Here is an 11,400-nt window from a genome sequence, read left to right as displayed (position 1 = left end):
TTTAGCTATTTATAAACATATAATATGAAGGTAAAAAAGATAGCATTAGAACATTTGTTGAAAGTTGAGTGACCTAATTAAAACAAAATAAAATATGAGTGTCTTAATCGGAAATACTTGAAACTTGGTTACTATTTTTATAAAGTTATCGTTTAAAAAATTACCAAATTCTAAAAATATTCTTTTTCCAATAAACTTTAGCTCAACCGGGTTTAGGCAGGAGACTGCAAATTCTCAATTTTGAATCTGATTCCAATCGGGTTTTACCACAGTGGTCATTCGGCCAATGATTCTGGGTATAGTCGGGTATTTGACCAGGTTTTCAGGGTTAGGGTTTTGACCGGGTATTTTTGATTCTAGTGGGTCCGGGTTGGTTCCGATTCCGGCCCTGGAAAGAAATCCTATACCAGGTCGTGCCCACAAATCAAGTACGAGTAAACCAGTTCCGGGTCGGGTTCGAAACCAGGTTTTTATTCCCCTCTAGGTTGTTAATTAAAATTATTATTATAACTTGTAAGTGGAAAAGGTAATATTGGGCCAAATTTGACTGGGCCCATTATGAATATGAGTCAAAAGCCCTTACAACCAACAAACCCCTCGTCACTTTCTTTCTTTCTTTCCACCGATCATTCCGTTTTTGTGGTGTCTCTCTCTCTCTCCCTCTCTCTCTCTTCCAATTCCATTCGCCGATCACTCTTTTTTTTTTTATCAAAACCCTAACCCTAATTCACTCCATGTAATCATATTCATCACTAGTTTCTTCAATTCAGTCAAACCCTAACTCATTCAAAGCCACAATGACCTCCGATTCATCCACCGCTACCGACACCGGCGGCACCACTTTGCCCTGGGCGCAAGTTGTCCGCCGCGGCGGCGAGCCGGAGTCCGTCGCGCCGCGTTCTCCGACGACGGTTTCCGATCAGTTGACGGTGACGGTGGAGAGTGATGTGGAAGGATGTGAGAATGAGAGTGGAGTGAAGAGGTCTGTATGGAGTAAACCTTCATTGGCGAATGGTGTGGTGGATGGAAGTAGTAGTTCGCCGGTTATGGGAGCTGACTCTGCGTGGCCGGCGTTGTCCGAATTGACGAGGCCGTTGCCGAAGTCGTTGTCGTTTCAGTCGGAATCTTCTTCGGCTAAATCTGCATCGGACGGATCGGTTCAGGTTATTGTTTGTTTAGTTATTTGTTATTCATCAGATTAGGCTGTGATTTTGTATGATTATGGATTTTGTGACTTACTTGATAGTTTCGGCATTAAATTAGGTTTATGATAGTCTATGATAATTGATTATTGATTATGTGATGCACTTGATAATTTCAGCATCAAATTAGGTTTATGATTTTGAATAGTTATTGATTTTGTATGCTTATTGAAGATGTATGATTATTGGTGTTGTATTATTTTTATTATTATTGATTTTGTATGATTATTGATTAATTGACATACTTGATAATAACATCAAATTAGACTTTTTATTTTGTATGATTGTTGATTGTGTATGCTTATTGATTTTCTGTGTTTATTGATTTTGTATGCTTATTGATTTTCTATGTTTATTGATTATGTGACGTGTTTTATAGTTTTAACATCAAATTTGGTTTATGATTTTTGTATGATTATCAATACTGTATATTTATTGATTTGTATGATTATTGATTTTGTGACGAAATTTATACTTTAATATCAAATTAGATTTATGATAGTGTATAATAATGAATTTGTATGATTATTGATTTTATATGCTTATTGTTTTTGTATGCTTATTGATTATGTGACACGTTTGATAATATCATCATCAAATTAGGTTTATGATAGTGTATAGATTGTTGATTTTGTATGATTATTGTTTTGTATGATCGGTGATTTTGTATGCTTATTCTTTTTGTATGATTATTGATTTTGCACGCCTTTTGATACTGCATGCTTGTTGATGCAGTATGGTCATTGATTTTGTATGATTGTTGATTTTGACAGGCACCTGTAATTTCACAAGCACCTCAAAAACCTGTTAAACCTAACACAAGCCATCATTCAAATCAAAATCCTAACCACCCTACCAGACAAAGGTCAACGAAAAGAGGTGGTGGTGCAGGCGGTGGCTACAACCGGCTAGCACCACCTCCACCACCACCCATGCCACCGTTTCCTCTTTTTAACCCACCATACGGTTTTGTACCACCAGTATTAGATCCTCCAGTACGTGATCAGTCACCAAACAATGGGAACACTTTTGTTCCAACAAGACCAGTGGCTGGTATCGGGTCCCACTCACATCCGGTGCACGATCATCCTTACAATAGGAAGAGGAATAACTTTGGGCCCCGTCCACGTGGTGATGGTGGACCGTTTGTTAACAATGGTCCTGGTGGTAGGCGGGACCACCATGATCGGGAATGGTTTGGTCCGAGAAGTCATGGTGGTGTTATGCCACATCACGTGGTACCACCTCCACCTCCGCCTCCCAGAGGTTATATGCAACCGGCTCATTTGGGTCCGCCCCCTTTTATTGCTCCCCAACCTCTAAGACCGTATGGTGCACCCATGGTTTATGGTGAGTTCATGTTTTGATGTTCATCTTGAAAGGGATGATGTGATGATATAATCTAAACGTTGTGTGTGTCGATGATTAAATAATAAGAGGTTTAAATGTTTGATAAGATATGATTACTTTTTACAAATTAAAGGTAAAGTGACAAATAAGTACATTCTTTGTAACTATTGGACCTTTGACAGGCGATATGTGAAAAATCATTCAAGGCAGCAGGAACTAGAGGTGTGCATGGGTAGATTTTGGTCAGTTTTAGGCTTAAACCGAACCAAAAACCAAAAGTTACAATGGGTTTGGCTTGGTTTTGGTTTTCATTTTCATCATTTGGGCTTAAAAATTTTTATTCCGGAGAAAAGGGCCCAAAGTATTGATTTTGGGCCTAACTTTGTGGGCTTAATTTTTGTGTTAACTAATTATTTATTGATTATTATCACATGTATTTATTTAAGTCTTTTGGGCTACACTGATAATTATTTTTAAAGGTTATTTAAAATCAGTTTTTTGATTCCACAGTTGCTTTGGTTTTTCCGGTTTTTTGTTTTCACAATTGGTTTGGTTTCGTTCTGTTTTTTTGGTTCTATCATATGGGATTGGTTGATTGATATATCATATGGGATTGGTTGATTGATATATCATATGGGATTAAATTTTTTTGCTGAAAATAATATATTTGAGTTTGGAATTATGGGACCAAATTTTTTTAGTTAGTTAATGATTTATTGATTATTATACATCTGTATCTAAACCTTTTGGCTATTAATTTCTTATAAATTACTTTAAATTGGTTTTTTTAATTTCTTTACTTTGGTTTTTGATTGATAGCAAAACCGATCCCAAACCAAAAAAAGTGATTTTCTAAGGAACATAAAAGAAAATCGTTGTTTTTCATTGAGCTCGGTTATTCTAGTTTGGTTGGTTATTTCAGTTACAGTTTGGTTATTACGGTTACGGTTCGGTTATTTGGTTTCGTGCACATCTCTGGCAAAAATACGTTCAAACACTATTTGCACACCACGTTTTATAAAATTTGAATATATGTTAATGATTATTTAGCATCACAAATCACTTTTAAGTTTAAATTGTAATGTGTTTTTTATGTTTGTTTAAAGAAGTTAATAGTAACTTTCGCTTGGTGCAGAGATGCCGCCGCCACCGCCGCCATTTGTTTACGGGCCAGCTCTTCACCCACGCCCATCTACATCTACAAATCTACCATCGTTGTCCGATACCATACTGTATCAGATTGAATATTATTTCAGGTACGGCAAACTTATCAACTGAGAATTCGTTTTCTTAACAATTTAGATATAACTTCATGTTTTTGCAAACAGTGATGATAATTTGGTAAAAGACCATTATTTGAGGTCAAACATGGATGAAGAGGGTTGGGTGCCTCTCACTTTGATAGCTGGATTTCACAGAGTATGTAATCTTAATCTATTTTTTATGAGACAATAATTGTTTTTGCAACTGTTTATTAATTATTAATGTATTAATGTATTTTTATTCTGTGTGATTTTGCAGGTCAAAAGTTTGACAAGTGATTTGCAAATGGTTTTGAGTTCCATTAAAGACTCTACTATTGTTGAAGTTCAGGTATCTTCATTACAATGGTTCAACTTTCTATGTTGCTAGAAATGGCAATTTCTAATATTCTTATTAATGGACGGGGGTGTTTTTGGGTTAATATTGTTTTTGTAATCATATATAGTACTTTATTTATCTATTTTAGTTTTCTAGAAAATGGGCGAAATAAAATATAGACAAAAAACTGCTTTTGGGTAAGGTGTTAACTGAGTTGAGCCCGAGGTTGGCTCGTTTAGAGCTTTATTTCTAAAACTTGAGCTCGGCTTGTGAGTAGTTTGTTAAGCTTACGCTTGGCTTGATTTTAGGTTTTAATGAGCCAATTTCAAGTAGCTTACGAGTGGCTTGACTTTTCTACTTTACACATTTACACCCCCACTTTTGGGTCAACACAACATGTCAAATTTGTTTAATAATTTTCAATGAAGTAACAGAAAAAGGCGAGAGTTATAATTTGTCTACTTTAAAGTTTCGTATTTTATTTCTATTGGGTCAACTTAAAAATGTTTTTAAAATGGTATTGGGTTGAGGGGGTCCAACAGGTTGTATGTGGCCGCAAGTGTTATTCCAGTAAATTCTACTACTAAATTGATTTATCCAAACAAATCAGATGTTATGTTAACATTTTAGTTTTTATAGTTATATTTCATATATCAATTATTTATACACTTCAAAGAAAAAGGGGATAAACGTCTTGACGGCCGACTCAGCCTGTGACCTGCCTTTAAAAAGTTCACCCTTTGACTGGCCTTTTAAAAGTTACCCCATTTGACTGGAACATGTTTTGACATTTTGTTAACTTACCTGATCTGCCTTGTAAGGTATATTATATTTTATTACGTAGTTACCTTTTTGTTAGTACAACAAAGCTCGTGTATGGCTTTAAGTTCATGTTATGTTCAACTTGTATGTCAGTAACCAAGTGGTAACTTGTGTGTGGGTGTATATATGTTGAGAAATTTCATAACTGCATTAATCTTTTTAAAATTTTTTATGAAAATCGACTAGAAATCCAGAATGCATATAGATTTTAATATTTTTTAAGGTTAATTTTTAAAAATATAATTTTAGTGTTTTATTTAAATGCGTACATGCACATTTATTTATGTTTTAGCAAAAATTAAAAGAGGAGATGAAATCAAAGAATGGGAAGAGATGAGCAAACATCTATTTTTTAACTTGTTACACCCAAATGTACACGTCTTATGCGGTTTTCATCATACCATTTGTTTTGAGAATAACAGCCCTCTCAATATGTATATATGTATTTATAGATGTATATATCTAAATACTTGTGTATGTCTATATATAATAAATATATGTATTATGTATTTTCAACTAATTAATGCATTAGCATCCCCTCTTATTTTTTTGTTGCATTGTTATGTAAAAACATCGACGACTATTTTTTATCATTGTTATGCAGGGTGAAACTCTACGAAGACGTAATGACTGGAGAAAATGGGTCAAACCATCAGTCAGTCTTCCACTCGATTCTACACCAAACGCAACAACTGATAGCTCAAACATACAAACTTCATTACAAAAGCTCTCACTGAATGAGTCGATCACTACCAAAGAAAAAACTATAGATACAGAGCCGAGTGTCTCTATAAAGCCAGACAACGGGGAGGTGACACCTGGTGACGAGTCTTTGAACCCAAAATCATCATCGTCTTCTTAATATCAAGATATTTAAGTAAGCTCGGATTTTGCAGTGAATGATAAAGGTTGGTTGTTTGTATAGATCTGATGCCTTTTAGTTGGTTTGGTTGAATTGGGATTTTGAAGGGGATATTATCATTATGGCTGGTGATGCTGAAGGATAAAATATGCGCTTTTTTTTGGCTTTCGGGATGTTTGGAGATTGAATGGCGTTTTTGGGTGTTAAACTATTCTTCGGTTCTGAGTTTTACTCGTTCTCAATATATACCTTTGACTTGATATTTATAACTGGTAGAATATTTTTAGATGGTTTTTAACTTAAATTTTTGGGCTTTTGTTTAAGATTTGAGGATGTTTAACTATTTTTTGGCGTGTTTTAATTTTATTGATTGCTTTTGTACTCTTATGATTTTTCTTACCCTTCATGCTGATGCATAGTTGTTTCAAGTTCTTTTGATTCTGCTTGTTTGTAGTACGCGTTCTTAAATTGGATCATTTGTATTCTGGAATTTTTAAGAACAATTCCTTACGACAACACAGAATTAACATGGGTCAGATTCAGTTACTAAGTAGTCTTTAGTCTCTACAGTGAAAATATGCACATGAATACTAGCCTACCAATGAGGACAACTAAATTCCCATTACTTACATCACCAATGTAACCAAAAAAACAATAATTTTAACGAATCGTCAGAGAGCGAAATAGAGCCAACGGTAGGTGATTTTGGTGGAATTACTCTAGTAACAAATATAAAAAACAGCATGTTGTGTTGTAATGTGTATGCTTGCTCGTGTAACTAGCCTAGGACTTTTTAGTTTATCACAAAAAAGTCATTTTCAACTTAAATAAGTAAATCCCAAACAGACTCTTAGTTTTTTTTTTCATAACATTATATATGTTAAACAATATATACAAATGACAGGTTTGTTTAGGCTGTGAGCCAGCCGGTTCAAGCTCAATAAGTGAGCTTAGTTTTAGGGTCAAGCTGGGGTGAAAATGTATCTGGTAAGCAGAAAACCAGCCTCGTAGACTGATTCAAATTCTAGTTCTAGGGTTTTCCATCGGCATCAATTCACCAGCGTCTGATGAACTCAGTTAAGCTACCTACATATTCTACCTACTACCACTTATAATGGGTTTCATTTTCTAAATATGATAGAAAGTAATCACCACTTGATATACTAACTATTATTTATGTTCACCACTTGATTCCGGTTAATGAGGGTGAACCGTGGGGAAGGAAGTTCGTGTATTTGTAAAATGGATGCTAAATAAACAAACACTTGAGATTTGTTTATCTAGCATTTTTATAATAAGTTATAAACTGTCCAAGTATGTTATTAAATCTTATATTAGAATCTCATATAACAAATGGCTGAAAACTCTATCAAATCCGTTGCAAAAGCCGTTACCGAGTACCAGTATCCATGGAGAGATAAACTAACAAAATACAAAGACGAGCTGTCAAAGGGCGTTTGGGGCTACTGGCATCTCGGGGCATGGAAGCCACTCGGGATCAGTGCAAGGCGTAGGGCCCGCCTTCGAAAGGAAGTTTTATTGGCGGGAGAAGATTGGCCTTATGATCCGGAAAGGAAAGAAATGAGGAAAAAGCGAAAAGGGCATAAGTGTGATAGAGTATCGGCTGAAAAACGAGCAAATACCGCTGAGTTAATGAAGAACATGCCTCAAATGCTTGCGGATTATCGAAAGAAGAAGTGGGAGAAAAAGATGAATGAAGAGGATGCTGCGGCTAAGAAAATGTAGGTAAATTGATTGCTCGAATTTGAATTTGACTTTGACATTAATGTTTGACTTTAAGGTGTTATTTTTTTTTTGGTTTCAAATCATGGCTTGATTCAAAAGATTAGGAAAAACTTGAAACTATTTTATTATTTGAAGATTATTGTCTAGTGTTACAGAGATTAATAGAGGTAAGCGGTTTCATAATGGGTTTGGATCAAAACAGGTTTGCTGTAGTACAGGACGGTTTGGTCGGTCTTGGCTCAAACCGAACCAAAACCAAAATTTTGGTTGTTAGGAAGCCATTTGGGTATGATACTTTTGGTTTTGCGTTGGTTTTTGGTTTTGGATTTTGGTGTTTGGGTTCGGATTTCGGAAAATATTAACCCAAAATAATGAATTTGGGTATGATACTTTTGGTCAAAAGTATTTTGTTAACCACTTATTTATGAATTTGGGTCTAATATTTTTGGTCCAAAATAATGAGTTTTGGCCAAAAATCTAGAAACACGCGTTCAAACAAGTTCGGTGTGGTTCGGTTTCCAGATTTAGTTAGGTTTTAGTATGGTATGGCGTAGTTCGGTTTTGGAATGAGGTATAACCAAAACCTAACCATAATTTGCGGTTTATAATAAAACAAACAAAACCGAGTTGTTAATTATTAGTTATAACTTAGGGTTAGTTATTTATTTTTTCGGATATCAAGTTAATTTCAAAAATTATAATGGACTTTTGAAGATTTTATAGAGTGAAAATACACTGTTGACGACACTTGACGTTCAATACCAGGCAGGGCTTCCTTTAGGCGGTCTCAGTGTTGGTTTTGTTAGAGCACTTCAATGCATTCACTATCATATACATATATTTACGTTAAAAATCGTTACTTTTTCTCTCTTAAAATAATAACCAATATTTTCTTATACTTTTTCGCTTTGCTTGCGATACGCGCATATAATGTATATATATGTGAACCTTTTGGTGGGCAAAAGTGAAATTGCACTAATTTTGACGTTATTTTATCAATCGCGTGAAAATAACGTTAATAGTGGCGGAAGGTTAATCAAGCATCATGTGGTAGCGTTGATAGTCCAAAGACAAGGGTACATGCACCAATCGACGGTGTACCGATGGTTGAGTGTTATGTGCCTTATGTCCAAAGCTTGATGCAAAACTACTATCGAGCCAGGGGTCTCACCGGAAGCAACCTCTCTATTCCTAAAGGGTAGAGGTAAGGTTGTCTACATCTTACTCTCCTCAAACCCTACCATAGCTTTGCTATTGGTGGGATATACTAGGTACGATGATGATGATGATCTTTATCATTATCTTTTCTTTCTCATCAACTCAAAACTACTTTTAGAAAATATTAAAAATTTATACAATGTGATCAGTGTAAATCCAAATGTAACTTCCTCACATAATATTTTTTTTTCCTCCACCATCAGCCGCTCATAACCATATCATCTAATTTACAACACACACTCACATATTTATAGAAAACGGGTTAAGAATACCTTTACACCACTTAAAAATACTTTAATGTCTCAATACTCGAAGAATGTTTCACAAGTTTTTTCTTTGTAAATAGTAACAAGTAAATAAAAAAGAAAATTACAATTTTTTTCCTTTTGAATTAGCTAAATTATGAAATAGGTCTTTTTTTAAAATGATTTTCATTTCTTATCTTTTATTGCAAGTTTGGCTTGGTTTTACTCCTTTAAACCGATGGATGTTAAGTTTTTCAGTTAAGTCACCTCATACGCGCTACACATGAGGGCATTTTTAGTGTTTTTACCTTTTAAAGGGCTATTTGTGTAATTAGCACAATCTTTATCAATTTAGAATTTCCTTATTACTAATAAATAATATTGTTAATATACAGTGTTAAAAAACCTAAGAATATATTATTTATAAAGAAAACATATATCATGTCTACTACATAATGCTACATTCGTTAATTTTCAAACCCGAAACACGACCCGCTTTAGTTTTCGATGTGATTCGAAACCTCTTTTAATCAATGAAATGTTGGATGTCTATGTTTTATTCATGCTATTAGTCATAGATACTGAAGTTATATTATATTTACTATGCAAACATATTCACAAGTCTTGATGAATCAAAAATCGTTACCTTACATCGTGACTAATGCGTTACGTATTTAAAGCGTTTGGAAACTCGTATAACATAACTTGATATTTGGAGTCTCTAATAAGTTATATATGTATTTTGCCAATACATGATAAGTTACTTATAACTCATAAGTGTGTTTATTTTATTTTATAACACAATAAATTGTTATATAGACCTTTAACATTTAACAAAGCTAGGTATTATATCTAATTAATTATTGTAGTAAATGTTCCTTCCAATATCTTAAAAATACAACATAATTCTACCGAAAACCGTCCAAGCCACCCCTTTTCCCCTTCCCCAATTTTTACAATACAATTTTTACAAAAACAAACTTTCATAAGTTAGCCCATTCAAATCTTGTTATTTATAGGAGATTATCATCCCCTCCTTTTCTTTTGCGCATTTCTTATTCTTCTTTGAAATTCAAAGAATCTCTCTCTTTCTTCATTTTTCTTATTATTACTATTCAACTAATTTGTCAAAAATTAAAATAATTAAAGTGTTGTGTAACACTAGTTGTACTATCTTTATGGTTTCTTTTATTTTTGTTCATCTTCTTCATTTATATGTTTGCAAAGCCATTATATATTCAGGTCAATTATCCCACGTAATCTATATACTATTGAGTGTGTTTTGGAGGAGACAAAAAACTAAAGGTTGGAAGATGATCTTCAATGGTTACACCTTAACAAAGTTCTTATATTCCTTGTAACTTTATGTTTTAATTTGATTTTCTTTGATACAATAACTATAAGGGTTTGATGATACATCTTCTTTAGATGATGTATTCATCACCCCATCAATGGCTTATAATTTATTTCCATTAAAAACCATTTCAAAATGCCAAGGACATTACTAATTTTAATGATTAAAAATTGACAGAATTCTTAGCCAAAAAAGGTTGAGACATAACTTTCTAATAACAAATTGAAATGGTGCAAGACCAAAGCTTATGACTAAATTCATATATTTATGGTTCTATGACGTTTTATTTGCATATTAATTATTTTGTATGACTCCATAGTGATCAAATTAAAATTTGTGGGTAGATTTGTACCCTTTTAGAAGAATGACTGTTTTAGCCAATATCGGGTCTGAAAGCGACCAAACTTTCTAAATGAGTTTTTTATATTTGTTGGGAATTTTTTTCGTAATTTTTAATAATTTATCTATTCTGTGACAACAAGCTGTCCAATTCCGTTTTCATCTTTATTTTCCTTTTTCAAGTACAAGTTCTGATCCCATTATAATCCTTAGTTATTATTCGTCAAACATTAACTAAAACTAGCTTTATACTTTTATTTAGGGCTTACTCTTTAGGACATTCAAAGTCACACCCCAAACTACGGCCTAGGCGTGTGACCCAAAGTTGGTACCGTTTTTGTAAATACATTAGAGTTACGGGTTAAATGCGAAATTTAGCGTGGTTATAATAGTAACATATTTATATTCAAAATACGGGATTATAAAATACCCATTAAAGTTTACAAAAGATTTCATGTTCATTAAACCACCATTTACATAAACTTTTATCAAAAGATTTATCTGAACCATCAGATCACCAAATGGCTACTTCGTTCCCAAGCATCTATCTTTCGTTACCTGTAAAACAGTTTAGAATAAACGTCAGCAATACATGCTAGTGAATAAGCTGACGCATAAAATATTTTATTTACTTAATTACCCCTCGATACGTAACTTAGGTCTCGGCCCATCGTGGCTTAG

General features: G+C 33.8%; 2 protein-coding genes across 2 annotated transcripts; both read left to right on the top strand.

Annotated features, from left to right (window-relative positions):
• Window positions 1-677: 677 nt before the first annotated feature.
• On the top strand, window positions 678-6,148 carry LOC143531782 (la-related protein 1C-like). The gene is made up of 6 exons (XM_077027004.1): window positions 678-1,178; window positions 1,976-2,552; window positions 3,688-3,808; window positions 3,881-3,971; window positions 4,074-4,145; window positions 5,560-6,148. Exons 1-6 carry the CDS (start codon window positions 798-800, stop codon window positions 5,815-5,817), a joined length of 1,500 nt encoding a protein of 499 aa, XP_076883119.1. The 5' UTR covers window positions 678-797; the 3' UTR covers window positions 5,818-6,148.
• Window positions 6,149-7,155: 1,007 nt separating this feature from the next.
• On the top strand, window positions 7,156-7,563 carry LOC143531788 (uncharacterized). The gene has a single exon (XM_077027008.1). The coding sequence runs from the start codon at window positions 7,171-7,173 to the stop codon at window positions 7,561-7,563; it is 393 nt and encodes a 130-aa protein (XP_076883123.1). The 5' UTR covers window positions 7,156-7,170.
• Window positions 7,564-11,400: the final 3,837 nt, after the last annotated feature.

Source organism: Bidens hawaiensis, unplaced genomic scaffold, assembly GCF_021521415.1.
Source record: "Bidens hawaiensis isolate Kalapana, Puna unplaced genomic scaffold, B.hawaiensis_p1.1 tig00009238_1, whole genome shotgun sequence".
Lineage (NCBI taxonomy): Eukaryota > Viridiplantae > Streptophyta > Magnoliopsida > Asterales > Asteraceae > Bidens > Bidens hawaiensis.
The sequence above is the reverse complement of the archived record's forward strand: the minus strand, read 5'-3'. Positions and strand labels throughout refer to the sequence as shown.

Coding starts and splice junctions, on each gene's coding strand:
- LOC143531782 (XM_077027004.1), top strand. CDS start 798: ATGACCTCCGATTCATCCACCGCTACCGACACCGGCGGCACCACTTTG. Junction 3,809..3,880: donor CAGATTGAATATTATTTCAG/GTACGGCAAACT, acceptor TTTTGCAAACAG/TGATGATAATTTGGTAAAAG. Junction 3,972..4,073: donor TGATAGCTGGATTTCACAGA/GTATGTAATCTT, acceptor GTGATTTTGCAG/GTCAAAAGTTTGACAAGTGA.
- LOC143531788 (XM_077027008.1), top strand. CDS start 7,171: ATGGCTGAAAACTCTATCAAATCCGTTGCAAAAGCCGTTACCGAGTAC.